Here is a 23,832-nt window from a genome sequence, read left to right on the forward strand (position 1 = left end):
ATAGAATAAGGCTTCATTTTTCATACATTTCCATTATGTAGTTTTATTTCCATTATGTAGTTTTTAGATTTAATTTTCTTTAATGTAGTATATGGAATAATTTGTCTTGTTCTTAGGAGAATTGAGCTCACTCTAAAAGGATGAGAGGAACATGTTATTTCATAGTAGATCTTATTTCATTTAATTTTTTATATGTTTGAGGATTTGTTTGTGATTGATGAATGAGTTTTAACTTAAAATGTAATCAGCATATGAGAGGACAACTAAGGGTCTAAGTTAGGCTCTCTCTCTCTATTTGATTTGTATGATAATTGGAATTCATTCTTTTGCTTTTATGTTTCAAGTATCATATGAGGAGATACCAAGAGTCTAAGTTAGGTTCTCTCTCCAATGATTTATATGGTAATTGAAATTCATTCTTTTGCGCTTTTATTTCATTTCTTCTGCTTATGAATGAATCTTAGTTTAGTTTGGATTAGTGCATGAGAGGACAATCGAGAGACTAAGTTAGTCTCTCTCTCTACTTGAATCTGAGCAACAATTAAAGTTCATTCTCTTGTCTTTATTTCAAGGTTTTAGTTTTATGTAATTAATGATTTCTCTATGATACTGTAGGGAAGGACAACCAGGACCTCCTTAGTTAGGAGCCTCTTCCCTTGCATATTATATTGAATCGTAAATAATTTAGTTAGACATAGAGTTAGTTGCCTAGTCCTGCATATATATTGTTGGCACCATCACAAGCTTACGAGTTTCCCTGGTTGATAATTAATGAAGCAATTTAGGTCCCAATAAATTGCCCAACATTTTGGCGCCGTTGCCGGGGATGGTGCTAAGGGATTAGGCATTAGAATTTAATTCAGTGTTTATTTTTCATAGACACAATAACTTGTGAACCCTGGTGACAGCAGGATCTTCACAAAGGAATTAAGTTTGAATTTTCTGATGTTTTACTGTTTAGCTAGTTTTAAATTTTGTCTTTTCAAAAACACCCCCCTGCATAAATAAACACAAATCAATCGATAAGTATGCTCTCTTCCTGCGCTTCGTGCGACCAGGAAGATCAGAAAGTCCATTGATTTGGTTCAAATAAAAAAACTCTTGCTGAAGAATTAATTTGCAAAAAGAAATAAAGAATTTTGTGAAAAAAAAAAACATTTTTAAAATTTTAGATGAAAATTAGTTTTTTTAATTTTAGATTTTTAACCAATAAAAAAATTTAGTTTTCATTTTAGATTTAATAAAAAAAGAAAAAGAAAAAAAATCACTAACCATTGGCAGGAATCTACAATCAAAGGAATATTTGTAAAGAAGGAAAACAAGTGGAGATTAGAAAGTTAAAATTTGAGGTTTGAAATCAAATTCTTCTTATATTTCTTTTCAAATTTCAGATTTCAATTACATAAAGAATCCATAAGTATGCTCTCCTCCTATGCTTTGTGTGATCTGGAGGATCAGAAAAAGGATTTCATGTTAGTATATTTTTATTGAAAAAATCAATATTTGTTTTAAAACACAAAAACAAAAATGAGAATAAAGTAAACAAATGAAAATTCATGGAAGCCAAGGAAACAAATCACTGCAAATGTTATGTGTGATTTTGAAAAAATAAAAGATAGTTGTGCATTGCTCTAATTTAAAAAAAAAAAAAAAACTAATTTCATTGTAGTTAATCGAACAGAGGCCAAATTCGCAGAGGTTAAAAACGTCATTTTTAAAATGAATTTTGTGACCAAATGAAAACGAATATGAAAAATCTAAAACATGGGTTTTTCTCAGAACGGGGTGAATTATGTTAAGCGCGAAATGTTTTCGCAAAATTCGTAACCATTTGAGAGATTTTCAGGGTTCTCTGGAGTGTTATTTGTGAAGTTGCGTGAAAAAAAAAACGGTTTTTCAATTAAATGTAGCCAGCAGCCAAGGCCATGGCCATCCATTGGCTCAGCCACAGAGCTATGGCCAGCCACCCAGTAGTGTTGCCAAGCTGCAAAAGAAAAAATCAAACAATAAATTAAAAAAAAAATTGATAAAAAATTTAATAATTAAATAAAAAAAGTTAATTAAAAAAATTCTTACTACAAAGATGAGATTTTCTCCATACTTACAACCTGCAACAAAAAAAAATATATATAAAACAATTCATAAACATTTCCTAAGCTTTTATAGAATAAAAATTGGTTAAAGAATCCACTTTTTAGGCAAAAAAGAATGAATTCAAAAGATATGAAAAAATAATTTGCCAAATATTTTGGAATTCCATTTTCTAAAAAAACTTGGAAATGATAAATTCAAAAGATATGAAAAATAATTTGGCAAATATTTAGGAATTTCATTTTCCTAAGAATCTTGGAAATGATGAATTCAAAAGATATAAAAAATGATTTGGCAAATATTTTTGAATTATATTTCCTAAAAATCTTGGATTTAGATTGGCCACTTGTCAAGTTGTTGTTTCAATTTTCATTTTAGAATAATTTCCAAATTTCCATTAAATTCATAAATGTGGCTTGTAATTTATTGGTAAGTCATACAAATTACATAATGGAGGTCATGAGTTCAAATCTTGTAGGGATTGGTATTTGTTAATTATTCTTCAATTTTGACACAACAGATAATTCAAATGACCATCTTTTCGCGGAGCACATTTCAGAAGTTATCTGACAGGGAGTATTATTTTTCATGGTTACTTTTAAAATGGATTGAAACTTAAATCATGAATTGAGTCACTTGCAACACTTTGATTTCTCTTATATTTGTTTTATTTGGTATGAAATTTTTGCGTAAGAATCATGAAGGAAATGCGCAATTCTTCTTGAACAAACTTATGTTTTCTTTCTGCCAAGTTTTTTTTACAGGTTACAGGATAACAAAGTGATCATTAAGGAGATTGAGTGTGACGGCAATTAGTCTTCCAAAGACTAAATTCATGAAAAATTCAAGACAAATCCATCTCCACAACCATTACCTTCCACCTCCCTTTCTGAAAAGATTTTGAATCCAATCAATTGTACATCCATAACGCATGACACTTCCATATCCATTTTTCACAGCAAGAGTTTTTATCCATCCACCATGCATTTTCCTTACATCCATCCATTTTCTTTGTCATTATCATTCCCCTTCATTTCCACCAATAAAACTCTGCTTGAGTCAAAGTCCTAGAGTCTATGTATCATTGAAAAAACACCTAGAGGCTTGCATGCCTTAATGGCAAGTACTCTTGCCAATGAACAATGGGAGTACATTAATATCCCTTGTTCGTTGGATCTTGTAGGTGACTCGACTACGACAAATTTATTCGTACCTACAAAGATGTGTTAGGCATCCTGACTCCCATTGGAATCAATGGTGGGAGCTCTTGTGTTGGCTAGGGGCATTCATTAACGGCCACTAAGTCAACAACTTCTTGCTATGTTCGACATCGACACATTTAATCGCATAGTAAGATTTGTGCCATCGAGCGTTGAAGACTTGAAGACCCATATTTTGTAGCAGATGAAGCCAATTTCCATTCATTGTATTTCCATTCATTGTATACATTGTATTTCACATGAGGACAAGTGAATAAATAAGGCTGGGAGGAAAATGTAACTTCTATATTTTGTATACCTTCCAAGCCTTATATGTTTTCAACCATATTCAATAAGACTCATCAGATTCATCATCCAGCAGCAGATACAACTTTCAGCCATGATCAGCAGACTCCTCAGATTTTTCATCTAGTAGCAGAGGATCCAACAGCTGATACGACAATACAGATCCATCTTTCATCCACAACTTGAAGAAGAAGCTTCAGAGCAGAGTTGTGGCAGCAGAACATGCATAATCCATCCATGATTTTCCCAACCAAGTAAGGAGGACTATGAACAACAGTCTTTGCCGCCACACGTGCACAACTCTCATCTATTTTTGGAAGGGTAAGTTAAGGTATGATATTTTCTAACTTTTAACCATTAAATTCCTTGAAAAGTTAGAATAATAATTTTTGGAAAAACTTCACTTCCTTTCCCCTTTCTTTCCCCATTTCACATAACTATCCAAACCATCTGTTTAAGGGGAAAGATACACTTACATACATGCTTTGTCACATTCATATCCACATTCATATATCACAACCCCACTTACCTTCAAAGTATATTCACTATTACATGAGCATACAAATGGCTTTGTCGAAAGTCTTTAGAAGTTAATTGGATGCCAAAACAATCATGGTTGTTACACAAGAACCAACCATGACGCACTCCAACAAAAATACTCTGCCATTATTACATGAGCTCACAAATGGCTTTGACAAAAGTATTTAAAAGTTAATTGGATGCCAACACAATCATGGTTGTTACACAAGAACCAACCATGATGCATTCCAACACAAATACTCTGCAACAAAAATCACATTATCAATATGCAAAGATCATACATTGAATGCAACAAACAAAATATGGTTGAAACACAAGAACCAACCAAGTTGTAATTCATCAAAATAATGCTTTGCAAAAGTTATGTAAATGATATCATGCAGAGTTTAAGCCAAAGCTCAAAAAGTAATGTAATAGATTGCATGAGGACATGCAATACCATTGATTGCATGAGGACATGCAATATCTTGAGTTTGGGGGAGATGTTGGGCCTCAAAATAGTCCCTATTTTCACTCCATTATTCACCAATATTTTCACATTTTACCTTCATGTCACCTCCATTCCACCTCCATATCATTACATTTACCTCATTATTGGGTTCTAACAATACTTTTCCAAAGTTTATTAATTCTTAACATTTTTAAGTGAATTTATGGCTAAAACTTAGAAAATAATATGCTTAAACTTATACCTAACAATTAGCATGAGTTTGTTGACATGTGTAGGCACAAAGGAAGCTTCCAAGACACCTTTATGTGGCCTTGAATGATCAAATTCGAATTTGATAAGATAAGCTTCATGGAGAAGATCATGGACCTCATGGAGGAGATCATGGAGGATAGGGTTATGTGTCATCATTGGTTGAGAAATATGTGGGTCAAAGGAGAGAATAGTGGGTCTACATTTATGAGGTTGTTATCGTAGTTTTTGTATAAATAGGAGTACCTCCTCCATTCCAAAGAAGAGGACTCTTAGAGCATTGTATCCAATTGATGATGGAATAGAATAAGGCTTCATTTTTCATACATTTCCATTATGTAGTTTTATTTCCATTATGTAGTTTTTAGATTTAATTTTCTTTAATGTAGTATATGGAATACTTTGTCTTGTTCTTAGGAGAATTGAGCTCACTCTAAAAGGATGAGAGGAACATGTTATTTCATAGTAGATCTTATTTCATTTAATTTCTTATATGTTTGAGGATTTGTTTGTGATTGATGAATGAGTTTTAAATTAAAATGTAATCAACATATGAGAGGACAACTAAGGGTCTAAGTTAGGCTCTCTCTCTCTATTTGATTTGTATGATAATTGGAATTCATTCTTTTGCTTTTATGTTTCAAGTATCATATGAGGAGATACCAAGAGTCTAAGTTAGGTTCTCTCTCCAATGATTTATATGGTAATTGAAATTCATTCTTTTGCGCTTTTATTTCATTTCTTCTGCTTATGAATGAATCTTAGTTTAGTTTGGATTAGTGCATGAGAGGACAATCGAGAGACTAAGTTAGTCTCTCTCTCTACTTGAATCTGAGCAACAATTAAAGTTCATTCTCTTGTCTTTATTTCAAGGTTTTAGTTTTATGTAATTAATGATTTCTCTATGAGACTGTAGGGAAGGACAACCAGGACCTCCTTAGTTAGGAGCCTCTTCCCTTGCATATTATATTGAATCGTAAATAATTTAGTTAGACATAGAGTTAGTTGCCTAGTCCTGCATATATATTGCTGGCACCATCACAAGCTTACGAGTTTCCCAGGTTGATAATTAATGAAGCAATTTAGGTCCCAATAAATTGCCCAACATTTTGTTCGTTACATGCCCCTGGGCATAAATGTCTATTTCCTTTCTTTTTCTCTACAACTACTATATTATTTGATGGTTTCTACAGGACAACATGTTCTATACTTCAATCTATCTATTCAACAAGATATAGTGCATCAAATTTTGTGGTCTTCTCTAGAGTGGCTCCTTAGACTTTTTGTTTTAATGAAAAACCATGATCAATTTCTTTTTATGTTTAACACATGAGGACTTAGAATATATATTCAAATATTTTCAAGATCTTTTTAAAACAACTTTTGGTGTAAATGCAAATGATGTGTGTGCATATTTTGTTGGGTCCATTGACTAGATTTTATTTAAGGCCAAAGTGCCAATTGAATGTTGTGACATCTACATTCAATGTATTTTATTTTGACTATAAATAAATATTTAAGGAAATGTGGAATAACCTATTTAGAGTTTTGTTAAACCCAACGTTTCAGACTTCTATGTGAGTCCATCTTCAGGGGAGCGCCAAATATTCTTGAGAAGATTGGTGTGGGTTAGGGCTAGGAAAATTTAGGGTTATATATAATAATTAGAGTGGAGAATATCTTGGAGTCGGCTAGAATAAATTAGTTTATTAGTTATTAAATATTTAATATTATTTGTGAAACATTATGGAACTGAGAGATGCTCTCTAGCCCAATATGGTAGAGATTTTGTAATGTCTTCGTAAACATTTTGACTCAGTGAAATTACAATATATATATATATATATATATATATATATATATATAATTGGCTTAAAAAAATAATAATTAAATCAACCTAAATTCATCTTAACTCTGAATCTACCCAGAGTTGAAAGGGATCACATCTTAAATCATAATCTACCAAGAGTTGAAAGGGATCAAATCTCTTGATGTGGAAACCTCTTTTATAATGAAAAGATATTTGATCCCTCTACGCGCTTGGCAGATTTGAAGTTAAGATAGATAAGATAAGATAAGATAATTATATTTATGTCCAACTATTGACCACAAAGTAGGTCAAAGGGACCGTTGAGTACAATGATGTCCATATAATGCAAGAGAATCAAACAATCTCTTATAAAAGATATAATGCATTAATATAAAAAATACAACACATGAAGTATAAATGATACAATGCATGAACATAAAATATACAAGGAATGAAATTCCTTGAAGGAGAAGGTCCATGAGCTAATGGGTTTGAGGATCAGACCCATCTCTCCTAACGTTAGAGGTTGAATGGAGAACACTGAAGAAACTTAACAAAGTTTGTTGGCCCGATGAAGAGCCGGTGGAAAGTGTAGACTGTCCACTAAATTGTTGTCTGGGGGAGTTCGTGTGCTGCTGAGGTCTAGAGGACCTAGTCCGTCTCCTAGGAACAAATCAAAGACAGATCTGCTGCTGAGATTTCATGTGGTAGGGCAAGGTCCCACAAATCCTCATTGATCTAGAGTCTAGATATGTACTAGTATCAACCGGTCTCTTGGTGCCCCCGTCAGAAGGTAGTACCCTAAAAAATATCATGATCCTCTGTGTGGGGTTTGGTCTGATGGAAGGTTGAAGAATATGCGCTCGGAACCTAAGAGCTTCTTGCATATATAGGGCCAAACATCTCTAATCGGGACACCTGAAAAAGTCGACGAGGGTCTAAGAATATCCGAACAAGCAATGGAACCTTCCTCTAATCTCGTAATAGACAAGACATCCAAAAATGAAGTGCAGCTCGGTCTCCACTTCATTTCAATGACATACTTGGAAGATTCTGTCTGGTCTATCAATCTGGTGGTCTGTCTCTACCTGAAGTCTATGAGAACCTACTTTGAACTGGCCTAGAGGAATGCAAAGAGCATGCATACAATGGCGAAACGTATACTGGGGTCGAACAATGAGTCCGCCTCTCAACTCCATGAAGTGCTCAGTGCAGAAGGCCATCTTTGGGCGTAACCCTCCCAAAGGATTGACCCATGTGACCTAGACGAATTGCGTGTAGATGTCTTCCCTGATGATCTTGTTCAACTTGTGTCTAATAGGTAAAAGGTGACTAGGAGCATCTAAGGAGTATCATAAAGGAGGGAGACGATCCAACTAAATGCCCACTGACTCTAAGAGATCTGAAAAATTCTGTAAACCAACATCTGGCCCGGCCTGAGGGAGTAAAATGGGTGATAGTCTGAGAAGAGAAATATGCCAAGTAAGGATATTGGTCCCTACCCTTTATCGAGACTACAAAGCCCCAAACATGATGCAAGAATGAAACCAATCTGAAGACCGTCTCAAGCCGAAAGGGCTAAGCTCCAAACTCTTCAAGGATGATGTGTTGAGGTACTATTTGTTTGCATATAATGATGCAGTGGAGAAGAAGAATCTGAACTCTCTTGGTTGAAGCCCAATCTAACTCAGGTAAAGACGGTCCCCAAATCTATGAGCCATATGGAATAGTGGGACGAATGAAGGTGCCTATGAGGCTCATATTGAACGAGATGTCTTGGAAGTGATGTTGAAAGCACTGTCTCTCGAGAAGAGCTAAGGATCCATATCCTTTATTGATCCAAGGCTAAAGCGCTGGTCACAAACTGAAGTGGGGACCTGAGAATTGCACCCCCAAGTAAATATATGCGCTGGTGATCTCAACCTCCTCCCCTCTAAATATTAAGTGAAGGTCCAAAGTTTTCTTCACCCCATTGAATATCATAACTTTGGTTTTACCCAGGTTGACCGTCAACTGTCGAAGATCACAAAACAGAGCTAAGGCATCTAACTACCTCTCTAATCCTTCTTGGATGAGGAGAGGAGGACCACATTGTCAACAAATAGTAGAATAGATATGAGAACCTGGTGAAGAAAGCAACCATCGGTGTCCTGGAAATGCTCGTGTAGAAATGCCTCCAACTCATCAATATAGATCCCAAACAGGGTAGGGGATAGCAAACAACCCTATTTAACCCCAATAGTGCTTCAGATGAAATCAAACATCCCATAAGTTGTGCGAAGACGACCAAGGACAGACTCATATAAGTGCATAATAGATTTCAATAGGGTCACAAAGATGCCAATATCTCCGAGTCTCTGGAGTAAGGCTTCCCTCGAAACAGAGTCAAAAGCTTTCCAAAAATCTATGAAACAACAATAGAATTTCGAAGAGCGGTGTCGTGCCTCCTCAATCATGAAGTAAAGGGTGAAGATGTGGTCAATGGTCTGATGAGCTGGTCGAAAACCTGTCTGTCCCCTAGCTCTGAGTTGTCTCTGCTCAAGGTCACTAGAGAGCTTCCCATGTAGAACAATAACATACAACTTTGAGAACATGTGGCCCACCATGATCATTTTGTAGTTATTGAGATTTGAGTTGGACCCTGATTTGTTGATCGGATGGATGATGTGGTGTGACCATGTTGGTGGAAAACCTTCACAGACTACATGGTTGAAGAGATCAACCAAGTAGCTAACCAAAGCACAAAAATTATGCTTAAAGAACTCGGCTTGGTAGCCTTCCTCATTGGCTGTGTTGCTGTTGTTCATCACCCAAATGGCCTCTCAAATACCTCTGCCTGAGAGTAGGTATCATGAAGAGGGTGGGGAGGTAACATGAATTTGGGCCTGCTCGGGAATATCATAAAGGTTGGAAGTGTGAGAGAACATGGACGTAGGGTCGAGGTCGGATGGAAAATGGGAGCGTCGGGGAAGGATGGTACACCATAATTGTTTAGGGGAGTGGGCAAGGAGAGCAAAAAGTTCCCGTCTTCTATGAGAGATAACCTTGTTACTAAAACATTAAGATGAAGATAACTTTGCTATTAAAACACAACTCAAAAAGTTGATTTTTTCTTTTTAAAAATCAATTAAAGTTAAAAATATACCACCACTTTAAAAATCGATAATTATTAGTACAGAACTAAAAAATGTCCATTTATTTATGATTTCAAAATTACGATATACCACATATAAATTTTTCTAGAAAATCATTTCATTTTGGAATGTGATGCGTTCAAAGACATGAGAGAAAATTATGAGAATATGTTAGCATCGGTTTCTTGGCATTGTCTTTTCAGCGAGGGGATTGTTGGAAGGTTGGGCCAACGCATCATCAATTTGAATAAAAAAATGATTGAATTGCAAAAGACGATAAACATGGAAGTGATGGTCCCATAGTTTATTTTTAGTCTCATGGACGTTAAAATATCATTTCAAATGAGGGGATTGTTGGAAGGTTGAGCCAGCTCATCATCAATTTGAATAAGAAAATGATTAAATTCAAAAGATAAAAAACACAAACTGATAATCCCATAAATTATTTTTAGTAGATAGTCCCATAGATTATTTTTAGTCTCCTGCAACTTAAAATATCATTTAAGATAAATACATGCAACTTAAAGATGTATGTTTTATGGATAGGTTAGTGGGCTCCCACACCGCGTTAGTTTTAACCAGTGGCAAAGCCTAAAGTCGTTGCAGCAGGGAATAGAGGTCTTTACTCTGAAATTTCTCTGAAAAGGAACTGGTAATACAATTCAAACCAGAGGCGAATTTCTTTCCTGCGTTTGAAATCAAAAAACAGAGCCTTGCGGCATTCATAGATAGAAGAAGAAGGGAACCAGTTAAGGAAGCAAGAGCATTTGATCTTCTCGACCAACTGTATGGACGGAAGAACGAAGAACATATTATGGCCAGGGAACCTTTTTCGAATGGGCCTACTGTGGACTTTGGCAGTAATATACTCATATTTTCAACTGCTTCTCAAGCGCATGTACGGAACCCTTCGATCATACCCGCGTGTGCCGCCTCCTAATCCCCAATGCAGACCTGTCTGTATCATCACCGGGGTCTGTATTCTCTATCTGACTCTCCCACTTCTCTACTTATGGCATTGGGTATAATTTAAACTGCAACAGTCGAGCCAAACATAGATAGGTCAGTGCTATTGTGTGTGAAATAGAGAAGTAATTATATGCACTGAACCCATTTGATGTTCAGATTTGCATGTTCGACTTATGTATTAATGTGTAATCCTCTACTTGCCATGTATATGGATTTCCTAGGCGTTTGAATCTTCTAAGCGCCCATGCACTTGCATGCTTTTTCTTATGCTTTTGAATTTTCCGAGGATCCATGCACTTAATTGCATGCCTTTTAATGCTCTTGGTAGTAGGTACTCTGTTCACCTGAACCATTGAAAATGAAAACTATTCAATCATGTTAATCGGTGTTACATACTCTGCCAAAATTCAAATCCCCAAGGGGCCAGGTTCGATCTTTGTGGGCTGTCTCACCTGCATATGCAGGCTGTTCCTCGGGAAAGGGGCCACATGCAAGTTCTGGTTGAATTCGAGCTTGGAGAATGTTAGATATTCCTGTTGTAGGGTGGCTACGGTTCATTGTAATTTTACCATAATGGTGAATGTTGGGTATTCCTGTTGCAGGGTGGCTACGGTTCATTCTAATTTTCCCATAATGGAGAATGTTGGATATTCTTGTTGTGGGGTAGCTACGGTTCATTGTAATTTTTCCATACGTGCTTATGTTTAATGGATTTGGAGATGTTACAACAAAATATTGGGCTTCTCAAGATAAAGTCCTAACGCTCAAGTCCGTAACCTTGTGTAACTAAGAGGGGGCAACTCTCACTTCTCCAACCCTCTTCTCACATCTATTTGGCTCTCCTCTAGTGTAATGGCGTTCTCCCTAGTAGATATGAGGGATCTAATGGTCCAATCAATTTGGGTCAAGAGCCCCCCCTAAGGCTTCTACTTTTATTACCACAAATCAAAGGATTGAACATTTAGGGTTTAAGGTGGATCTTGAAGATAAGATTGCTAGGTTTTTCTTTAGGGTAAATCTAGATTTGAGTTCAAAGGAATGTCCCCAATCACACACAATCAAGGAATTACAAAGTGTCAGAGATTAAACCCAACAAAATGGTTTAAAGGATTGTGAAAGGCAAGAAGTGATGGAGGATAGAAGATCAATGCCTTAGCTTGCCAATATATTATTTTTGGAGCACAACATACTTGGGAAGGAATGGAGTAGATTTAGGTTAAAAGACTAGGGCAAACCTACTCATGTACCCTAGAGGTTTAACTTAGGCGTCCTAAAAGATTGAAAGATGGGACAAGGGAGTGAGCTCCACTTAAGGCATCTCAAAAGAGCTTGATGAGAGGATGAAAGTAGGGTTGATAAAATCACCAATTTTTTGGCGGTGTCGAAAAATCACGATTTTTTTCTCTAGTTTTCTTGATTTTTGCCAATTTTTCCCGATTTTGAAAAAATAAATGTATTTTGTATTTTTTAATGTTTGCTGCGGTTTGATGAGTTTTTCACCAATGTTTCCAAGAAGATGGTTTTTCAAGACTACTTCAAAGGGGCTTGGAGTGGATCTAGCTCAAAAGACTAGGCAAACCCACTTGTGTACCCTAGAGGTTTGGGCTAGGTGTCTTACAATCTTCAAGAATGGTTTAAGGAAGTGAGCTCCGCTTATGTCATCTCAAAAGAACATGGTGGAGGCTTTGTTAAAAGGAGGTGATGAAATAAAGTTACCATGCAATAGCTAATAACCACTATCCATTAACAAAACCAGGAAAAAGATAACTTAGCTCATTTACCATGCATTAATCGAATATCTACCAATATTCCACCACGAAAGAAGGCTATTCACGTCAACAAGGCCTTCCTCACGAAGATCTACCAATATTCATCCAAGAGAAGATGACTATCCACATCAATAAAATCCTCCAAGATTTCACATTACTTAAGACTATCCACATCAACAAAATCCTCCAAGAGCTTAACACAAGACTCTTACAAATATTTGAAATTTCTCAGAAGACTTTTGTCATACAGTTTGTTTGCGAACCCATGTGCTTCTAAAAATTGTCTTAGAGCAGCTCCAACAAGGTACCTAATGTGCAGATTTAACAGCGTAACACAAGGAAAAATTCCCAAAGACAGATCCATGGTTTATGATATGAACAAACACAAATTGACCCAAATTGACCCAATATGTTTGCTCAATTGAATGCAGACCAGTGGCCCCGGTTAAATTATAAAGTGTTGAGAAATCAATAGGGATGAAGATTAGGGTGATTTCTCTTACTTGATAATTACTTCTGAATGGTTGTTGCCTTCTTTTTTAATTTATTATGTTCTTCTTCATCAAGCAATTACCAAAATACAAAATATGAAGATCGCGAGAGACATAACACAAGAATTAGGCTCCAAGCTAGGGCAAAAGCCAACAAGGGGGAAAACCCAAGAGAATCCTCTTCTTATAGAATCATCTCAAAGTGAGATATCCAAGACCCCAGACCAAGATAGTCATAAAGAACCCAAGTCAACACTCCAATTTTCTTCCACCAAATCAAAGTCATCAAGCCTTCAAGGTCAACACTGGTCAAATCTTTGAATTCTAATCATCCCCTAGAATTTCGGCCCTGTAACAACTCTGAAAAACTGCAAAGAATACTCGCACGTGTGGACAGATCAGGGTAGAAAACAAGACTTTCTTTCTCTTTAGACTTCGCTCTATTTCTCCTTTTACTTTGCTAATTTTCTTCTTCTTGCTTGCACAAAAATCGATTTGGTTGCCAAAATGTGGAGCACGGTTGCCAATATATATTTGTTTGACCATATGAAGAGACACAGCTTATGGGCTGGCTGACTTGTTGTAAAATTTCCACGAAATTCTGATATGCTAATATGAGCAATCTGAAATAAAATTTCTTTTGACATAAACACAAAATTTCTCTACTATATGCAGCAGAACAGGAACAGAAATAAAACAGTCACACAATTCAAGACAATTTTTTTTACTAGGGAACCCACCTGAGAAAACCCTCTGCTTGATGAGAATTTTATTGATAGAAAAACTGACCAACAGATCTCTTACAAAATAATTTTTTCAATCTGAAAGACACATTTGTCTTTCCTGCTTGTTCTAAGTTTGAAACCCTTGCAAGACTGCTGATCTCTGCTGCCCTCTACCAACCTGTGCACAAGCTTCTCTTGCACACTCTTCCTCACACAAGCTACACGCACAAACTTGTGCTTCCTATTGCTTGGTCTCACCAACTCGTGCTCACCAAAATAATGATTAAACTTGTGCGTTCGTTCCTTCTTTTAAAGGCAATTCGAATGGTTAAAATTAGTGAATTTCTAATTAAGGAATTGAACTGGAGCTTTTGTAGTTAACAAAAGTCAACATAACTAGTTAACTGGATCTTGCTAAAATTTAGGAGGTTAACTCCACTTGAGCTTTCAGTGCCCAATTTAACTCACACTATAAAATCAAGAATTTGAGTTTCAATTTCAACACATCAGTTATTTGCCTCATGCACTCCTATTTTTAGGGAAACTCCTAAATTTTAGGAACTCAATCATGCACAAAAAGGAACTCGACTTTGACTCCTTGAATTAAGGCACAAATCAAGGAATCACTTTTCTCGCTAATTTTCAACACTCCCTCTTAGCGAGGAAGGTGTTCCTGGAAGAACCTCGTCCACCTGGATCTGTCTTCAACTCTACCAAGTTCTCCGCTGTTGCAGCTGCTCCCTCTGAACTAGAAGGCTTCCCTGATTTCTTCTGCGAAACTTGTTTTGAAGACTTGTTCTTTCCCACCATGTTCTGCCACTATTAATGATCACAACTCCTTTTGTGTCACTGAACTTTGGCTCACTGATCTGCCCACTAGCAGCCTTCTAGCTCCATTAAGAAGTCTGCACATAGGGTCTTCTGGATCTGCCTTGAACTAGGGCTCCATCAATCTGCCTCCTAACAGTCCATGGCTCCTTTCATGCGTACTGTACTTGAGGTCTTCAAGCTGCTGCATATTGCATACGAAAGTCACTGTTCAGCAGTGTTCACAACTACGTTTGTGAATAGTGCTCAGCCTTCCAGATCTGCCCTATCTCTGTGACATATCAGCTGCTACTGTCACTCTTCTTAGGGCTTTTAGATCTGCCCACATATAGTCACTCCTTGAATGATCTATGACTTCTGCAACGAGCCCTCTTATCTCTGATTTGTCAAACACCAAACCAATGAACTAGGGTAGTAAAACCAACCCACTTGACTGCTCCAAAAGTCAATCCTTAGGGTATCAAAATACAACCCACTTGTTGTGACAAGTCTGCCACTTGTCCACAACACTTAGGGCAACTAGACAACCACTAACATGCCTCCAACACACTGTACATAGGCTGCTACAGAACTGTTGTTCAATACTCTGAACAACCCTCATCACCTAACATTCAATCAACATAAAACTTGGAAGCAGAATCACCAACTTGAGATCAAACCTCCTTCTCCTTATGCGAGATGCACTTGTAATGACCCTTAAATTTGTTCCAACTGCTCTGATACCATGTAGAATTTCTATGAAATTCTGATATGCTAATATGAACAATCTGAAATAAAATTTCTTGTCACATAAACACATAATTTCTCTACTAGATGCAGCGGAATAGGAACAAAAATAAAACACAGTCACACAATTCAAGACAATTTTTTTCTAGTAGGGAACCCAACTAGGAAAACCTTCTGCTTGATGAGAATTTTATTGATAGAAAAACTGACCAATAGATCTTTTACAAAATAATTGTTTCAATCTGAAAGACACACTTGTCTTTCCTGCTTGTTCTAAGCTTGAAATCCTTGCAAGACTGCTGATCTCTGCTGCCCTCTACCAACTTGTGCACAAGCTTCTCTTGCACACTCTTCCTCACATAAGCTCCACGCACAAACTTGTGCTTCCTATTGCTTGGTCTCACCAACTTGTGCTCGCCAAAACAATGATTAAACTTGTGCCTTCATTGCTTCTTTTAAAGGCAATTCAAATGGTTAAAATTAGTGAATTTCTAATTAAGAAATTGAATTGAAGCTTTGTAGTCAACAAAAGTCAACAAAACTAGGTCACTGGACCTTCCTAAAATTTAGGAGGCTAACTCCACCTAAGCTTCCAGTTCCCAATTTAACTCACACTAGACAATCAAGAACTTGACTTTCAATTTCAACACCAGTTAACTGCCTCATGCACTCCTAAATTTTAGGGAAACTCCTAAATTTTAGGAACTCGACTTTGACTCCTTGAATTAAGGCACAAATCAAGGAGTCACTTTTCTTGCTAATTTTCAACACTTGTCCATCTGCAGGGCTGACTTGGTCTTGTAGTGACAAAATTGACTCTTTTGACTCGAAAAAAAAAATTCTTTTCTTGTAAATAGTCCAAATGGGACTTTGACTCATGACAAATTTTCTTATTGACTCAATAAATCCTAGAAGCATGAAGAACATGCCTTGACTAGAAAATAATAATACAAATTTCTTTTTCTTCTTTTGTTTTTACATGAAATACATATCGATACAAGTACAATGATAATTATGAAGACTGAACCTAGTTACATTTTTCATCATAAAGATGAGTAACGCACTATTTTCTGGGAGTTAAGTGTACACATTGAACCCAACCATCCTGCCAACCAAACTTGAGTTGAAAATTTTGAATTTTTGGCTAAAAAGACGGAAATTACCAGTGCCTTTGGGTTTCTAGCTGGGCAAATGGGGTTTTAGACACCAAAGAATGAGATTGCTCCAAGCAAAAGAGAGGGCACCTAGAATGAAAACGAGTCTTGCATGGTTTCCAGTCTTATCTACAATTTGACAATTTTAATGTCATTTCTTAAGTTTACAATATTTTGTTTCTATGAATTGTTCCTTAATTAGCATTGAAATTATTTTCTCATCAATGTTAATGAAGTTATCGTTTTATGACGCAATGCATTCCTCTTGTAGGCAACATCAGGTTTGGGGAGAAGCACTGCTGAGTATCTTTCTATTCAAGGTTATCATGTCATTCTTGGTGAGATGACTTTTGATTCCTAATATATTCTTGAATGGTCTTTGGTTGAGTTAATTTACTAGAACTATGATATTAAATTTTGTTTATTTTAGTACTTTGATTTTATTTCCTTCACCAAAAACCTTTGGAAAAAGAATTCAGATTACATGTTCATACATTGATATTCCTTTCTATTCCTTTATGGTGAACAACTTTCATTACCTTGACTCTTTTGTAGGGCCAAACTACGAGCTCCAGTAACATGTTGATGTGGAATTGTGTTAATGTTTAGGACATGTCACCACTATTAATGTTAGTGGTTATGTAAAGGTTAGTGGTTAGTATGATTTGGATCCTAGGAGAATATCCATAAGCAGAAGGACACTTGAGGATATGGCATGGAAGTTGTTGACGGTGCTGGACCCGCCAACATTCAGGGAATCACCCCGGTATGAAGTCCCAACTAGACCTCACACCGTTTGGTGTGGGAGTCCCATCCAGTATGATGGCTCGGTTGCCATTGTCTTAAGGATTTGCCTCAACTCTTGCTTGTCAGCACAAGAGAGTGGTCTGCTTTGTCTTCGGGAAGTGAGGTTCGCGTGCTTGGTGAGTGTAAGTGTACTTGTGTCAATGGTTCTTTCACTGTGAGGGGAAGAGGGTGAAGGTGAGTTCCAGGTTGAAAGGGATCAGTCCCAACTCGGTTAGGAACACACAACACAAAAGGACATACACAGCTTCCGGCGGAGCAGTCCACTCGGATGCGGCAGTCACAACATACAAGGTAAGATAACACGTACAACACTCATGGATCAGTTCGAACGAGTGTAACGGTTGTTACAACAAGGTTCACGTGAAAGGTCTATCTAATGTCCGGCAGAGCAGTCGACACGGATGGGACAACATTAACAACATATACAACACATTTCCATTAATAGATTATGCATTACAACAAATGAAACAGTTCAGATGTAGAACACAAGTTAAAGCAACATGCATTACAAGTGTTAAAGATCAGTCTTACAACAGATACAATACATGTGTGAAAACGTGTTGGCCTGTTGACAGGCTTCTTAATTAAGCGAAAGTTCCAAGACACATCGTTACACCATACATCACTGACAGGGCGTTGGAGCCACTACTTACTCCTCAAAGAAAAGATTACAGACTCTCTTGGCTATGTGGGAGGAGCTGAGGTGAAAAGTCCTTTCTATGTACAAATGAGGGGGTATTTATAGCCAAGGGTGAAACTGACCCTTGTGGCTGTTCAACTACCCTCATGACTGTTCGACTTCCATGACTTTTTGACTTACATGACTCTTTGTTCACAAGTGGGTCTCTTGGACTTCCACGTTACATCACATTGATTGACAACATAGCCCATAGTGGAGATGTGGGCGACATGACTCGACATGACAGTGTTGGTACATTGCTGCTGTTGGAGTGCATGTCGAGCTACAGTGTTGCTGGGTGATGGATGTCTTCATGATGTATCACAACTTCACCTCCGCATGGCGAAGTGTGCGGAGTCCTTGATGGTCCTTAGTTCGCTTGATGAAGCTCTAGCATGTTGTTCCTTGCTTGCATGCTGGAAGGTTTGACAGGCTCATCTGTTCGCGAAGGTGCATGTTCGTCGCGTTCGTCTGCTTCGCATGCTTCATTTGTTCGTTCGTTGGTGAACCTGTCCTTTTGCATGTGCTCCCTTCGTTCATCCCGTTCGTCGTCTTGCCATGTTTGTTGGTGTATCTGTACCTGTAGTCACTCGTGACGAGACAACATCAAATCCATAAACCTCTTAGTCTACCATGACACATGATCGTTTCAGATGCAGGTGACCAAGAGAGGCAGCAAGGTTGTGAAGCGGGATGATGGCTCCGGGCACTGCTGATGAAAACTGCGCAAGAGTCACTAAGTGATGGAGACGGGCAATCTGAGTCGACAGTGACTGTCTGCGAGGTCTGGCTTGGCTGGGAGGCAAAATTGCGCAAATTTTGGGAGGGATAGTCCGGGCTGCAGGAAGGCAAGGCAGGCATGCTCTACACATTTTTCGGAACGAATAATCAGCGGGGTCTGGACAACCAGATTTGCGCAATTTTTCAGAGGAGTGGGCCGGGCTACATGATGGGTCACTTGGCAGGGATTGCGTAGTTTTCTTGGGGAATTGCCCGAGAGACAGGCAGCCAGAACTGCGCAATTCCCAGAGAGAATTTCCGATCTGTTGCTGGGGTCACTAGTAGCCAGAACTGCACAATTCCCAAAGGGAACTGCTAGTTGGCTGCTGAGTCACTGGCAGCAGAAACTGCGCAATTCCCAGAGGGAACTGGCAGTCTACTGGCGGGGAAATGCACCGAGGTTGGGAGGCCGGCCTGCTGATCATCTCTGCACAATTTATGAGCTGAGCTGACTAATGGGCAGTGGAAGGCCTGCTCATGAATACTGTGCAATTTCCGAGATGAACAACCGGTCGACTGTCCGGATGACTGACTAGGAAAACTGTGCAATTTTCTGAAGGAGACAGGGACGGGCACTTGGTGTCTGTCTGGCCTGTCTGCGCAATTTCCTTAGTCAGTTAAGCGAGTGAGGTCAGTGGCCTCTGCACAAATTTTGAAGGGAGTCAGTCCGGGGTGACCGCCGGGTCCGACTGTCCAGGTGGCCAGCATGAGAGTTGATTGCATTGCTTGCGGGCAGCGCAACTTGAACAAGCTAGCTTGGTGCTTTTGCGCTGTTTTAGTTGACAGTCAATCGAGTCGATGGCGGGGTGATGGTCCGGCTGTCAGAGTGGAGTCTAGTCGTCAGAACTTTAGCAAAAATGACTAAGTGTGTGAACAATCGAAAGATGCATAGGTGATCATACGAACACACACTCACATGACTTGACGACGAAACGACCCAAACCATCCAGACACACATGTTCAACATGACTGACCAACGGTGCAAGTGACAAGCGCGACACTCGTGATCGATCATTCATGATCGAGACGACGCTTGTGCGACAGTGAATGTGACTCTGTGTGTGAGTGCGACAAATGCTTTCATAGTGAATACAACAAGCACATACGAAGCGAAGACTTTGAGCATAACTAGAACATGGTCGCAAGCATGACTTAGACATCAACATGCAGAGACTTGAATGCAATGAACAAGCAAGGCAGATGTAAAGACTCACACGAGCTCACGGAGTGAACCCGAGTGTGTGCAGTCATCAAGTGAAACTCTTCAAGGGAGGCTCCGAAATTGGTGCAGGCCGAAATTTTGGAGGGTGGTTGTAGCCGCTACAACAGAAGCTAAGAAGATATGCTAAGAAGCATAATTACAAACTAATACAGATTTTGATCCAACACTGTGTGGCCTTGAAGGACTAGGTTGATCCTTGAACCATAGTGCTATTTGATAGTGTGACACTATCCAGAAAGGCAAAGAAGAAGAAAAAGAAGAAATTACTGCTACAAAATTCTCTGACATTGAGAAATTTTAAAACTCCAAAACTAGAACAAATTGGTGCTGCTATTGTCAATCTCTTAGGTCATGCTTTTGTTGTTGGACATCTTACTATTCTGTTTAGCAGGTTGTTGAAGATCCTATACAATTTACCATGGCCTGCACATTGAGGACAGAGATTCACTATCACCTTGGCCTAAGTCCTCACCTTTTAAGCCCAACTCTTACCAAAAGGGCTATGGTAGGCTTCCCGCAAATTAACTCCAACCAAATCTCCAGAACTAGTGCCTTGTAACAGAGTCAAGTAGTTGAAGTGTAGGAGTTCTTCTTGCTGGCCTGCTAGGTTAATATGAAATTTTGCAATAGAATGTACTAAACCAGCGAACAAATACACTAAATATGAACAAGATATGTCATGTAAGTAGTCTAATTTAGTGTACACAAAATATACTAACCATACCTATAATTATTTCTACGATTTGTCACTTGGTTAGAAGAGTTGCTGTATAGAATTGCTTGCTGTCCTGTTTTGACAGGTCTGCAAATTTGCAAAAAATACTAAACTAGCAAAAGACACTAAAACTTGATTAAATATAGTGTACAAATAGTCAGCTTTGATGTACAAAAGGTATTCCAACTGAATATATAATTATTTCATTCAACAAATAGTCTGTTAGGGGGGTTGCTATGTAAATAATTTTCTTCCCTATTTTTACAGGACTGTAATTTTTGCAGAAAATGCAGAAATTAGCAAGCCAACCCCATGAGAACTCATCCAAAAGTGCCTAGGCACTAACAAATTTTGGATTTTGGGGTGGGAAGGTTAGAAGGTAGAATTTTGGCCTATTTAGACCATTTCTAATCCTTTAGACATGCAATAAAATGAATTTCTAGCAAGCTGAAAATTCATATTACGAGGTCTTGTGGTGAAAACTCCCTAGATACACTACCTAGAAATTTATTTTAGTTACTAATTAAACTTTTAAATGCTGAAATACATAAAAGTTTAAAACTAAGCTACTGGTTTAAGAAATAATCTTGATAAACAAATTTAAGCTTAATAAGGCATATAAAATATACTTGTAAAATAGTGCCTCGTTGAATGCTTGTTGGGTGAAAATTTGCAAGTAAAAGTCTGCTATAGTTATATTTTAATTTTCCTGTAGATCTGCACACATGAACTAGATATACTCATATAACATGTGACAAAATGAGCTTAAAAAACCAATAATCAATTCTTTGGCTATGATAAAACTTTTTCTTTTTCTTCAAGCACTACTAGCTATATATGATGAATTTTTTTTTAGCAAGCTAGTAACAAAAATAAAAGAAAAGGAAATTTTTAAATAATGAAATGGTTTAAGGGTGAGGTTTTACCTTCGCTTTTTAAGTTTATCGATTTGTAGACTTTTGATAGTTGAAGTATACTTCAATGTTGCATTAATCGCTATCGGGATTAAATCGGCTCGGGGAAAAAATCGGTAAAAAACGGGAAAAAACGTAACATACAAAAATATTCATTTTTTTCAATTTTTTTAATATCTAAATCATCTACAACATAAAATAAATACATTGACACATAAATATGATAAAAGAACTAATATATAAGATGTTTAATATCATTTCTAGTGCCACATCGCACATAACAGTGAATCATGTCCTGAATAGTAAGTCTTGACTCATGACTCCCAACTCAGCCTCAAAATATCAACAAAAAATATAATAATGTATCTCATATCATGAGTCATAATGTCATATACAATGAAACGAACCAAATAACTAAAGTCTAATACTATTGATTTCCTTTGCCCCTCTAGATGTAGATGTCGATGGAGTTGGCAGTGGACTTTGCTGTGCTCTAGAAGCTGACGAACTAGGATCTACAAGAGGTAGACCACGTCCTCCACTGGTGATAGGGGTAGCTTGGGTAGGTTGTGTCATCTGAAATCGCTGAAAAAATACATGTATTTATCGGCCGATAATATCGCCGATTTCAAAAACTCGCGATTTTACGATATAATCGCGATTAGTGCAACACTGGTATACTTGCAAGTTAGTCCTTAAAAGCATGAGATTATAGGCAAAAATCAAGAAGAAAAAGCATAGAATATCAACTTGTTAAAATTGGCAACTAGGGCCAAACTCCAGAAGCACAACAGTCATGTCTATTCATCCTCAACGTTTGCTATAAATACATGATGCCTTAGCTTCATTTGGACACACTCATCTTCACACTTCTCTCTCTCTCTCTCTCTCTCCTCATTGATTAGGTACGGATTTCTGGGCCTCTCTCTCTCCACATGTCCAAAATTTTAGGATAGCGAAATTTCAGGAGGCCGAAATTTCAGGAGACCGAATTTCTCGACAGTTTGACAAAGCGTTGACTAGCATGCATTGACCTCCTTTGACTGCGTTTTTGTGAGGGCTATCTTTGTTTGGGCAGGCCACATTTATGGGCACAAAAATCAAGGCGAAATGTTCACTGTTGACTGCAGCTATCGCTGACTGTAGGTGGGCTGTTTGACCAGACTTCAACTGTTTTGAGGGTTGTTTTATCTTGCTGTTTAGAGGTTGAAGTTGACTGATTTGCTGAGGGTCAAATCTGCCTTGTTGACTAGCTTTGACTTTTCTGGTTAGGGCTCTTTTGATGCTGTTATAAATTATCAGATTTGTAAATTATACTCTCTTTGTTGAACTATTGAAGACTAAAAGAAGATTTGATCAAGGGTTCCCCCACATTGGGGTTTGTCCTTGGCTGGTGCCACATCTTGTGTCCTCTTGTCTTGGCTTGTTTTTTATTGTTTATGTTTATGTTCTATATGCATTTTACTATCATGTTGATGTGATTGCTAATCTGAATATTGATACTGGGCTAATAAAGAAATTGAACTAAAATTGCTCTAAAGCATAGAACATACCGTTGTTGCCTAAAATTAACATGGTATCAGAGCTGAGATGAAGACAAAACCCAAGCAAGAGTGAAAGAGCAATCACCAAAGACAGTTGGACAAGGAAAAAAGGTTCAATGGGTTCCTCATGTTGATTTGGGGTAGCATTGGATGTGCTCTAGCCATGAAAATTGGTGGAGAGGCTAAAGCACATGAGATCTCCAATACCCAGAAATAGTTTGGGCAGAATCTAACTAGTTTGGGAGATATTAAAATAATTAATATTTTCAATGAAGTCCCTAAGTCTAAATTTAGGGAAAATAAAATATTAATGTGAATTAATATAAAACTAAGTTAGAATGGTCCAAAAGTCATGGATCAAGCCAGATCTAAAATTAGCCGTTGATTAGGGACTTAATTTCGGTCGTTGAATTGTCAACGTGAAAAGTAAAAGAGGAGGCTTGAGGGTCACTTGGAGAACACATCGAGTTGATCAAGATTTCGATTTTCTGGGGTAGGGTTTGCTGAGGAAGTCGAAAGAGTGATCAGAGTTGCAGCTAAGGGGCAGTGAATACAGAAGCAAAGAGGCAGAGATAATACCAGGAGGATCAACGCAGAAGCTGGGAGAGAGGGACGCAGAGCCAACCAGAGGTTCACGCAGAGGTAGCCAGGAGCTGCGCAGTGCCTTAGAGAGCCAGCGTGGGTGACGTAGAGGCTCTAAGGGCTGACGCAGTGCCTCCAGAGGCTGAC

The 23,832-nt window shown here is 37.8% G+C and overlaps 1 protein-coding gene across 3 annotated transcripts in view; it reads left to right on the forward strand.

The window, feature by feature from the left end:
- The first annotated feature begins 10,336 nt into the window (after window positions 1-10,336).
- The window catches only part of LOC149184065 (uncharacterized), a 203,590-nt gene continuing 190,094 nt past the window's right edge, over window positions 10,337-23,832 (forward strand). For 2 of the 3 annotated variants that reach the window (XM_089417394.1, XM_089417396.1), the window contains exons 1-2: window positions 10,337-10,754; window positions 16,714-16,780. In XM_089417394.1, coding sequence (XP_089273520.1) covers window positions 10,569-10,754; window positions 16,714-16,780 — 253 coding nt within the window. In that variant the 5' untranslated portion in view covers window positions 10,337-10,568. The remainder of the gene's footprint in view (window positions 10,755-16,713; window positions 16,781-23,832) is intronic. The other variant, XM_089417393.1, reaches the window with a different exon arrangement.

The sequence above is a fragment of the Pinus tabuliformis genome, chromosome 3_2 (assembly GCF_031772625.1).
Source record: "Pinus tabuliformis cultivar Carrire ecotype Pingquan chromosome 3_2, CPIR1, whole genome shotgun sequence".
In the NCBI taxonomy this organism is placed as follows: Eukaryota; Viridiplantae; Streptophyta; class Pinopsida; order Pinales; family Pinaceae; genus Pinus; species Pinus tabuliformis.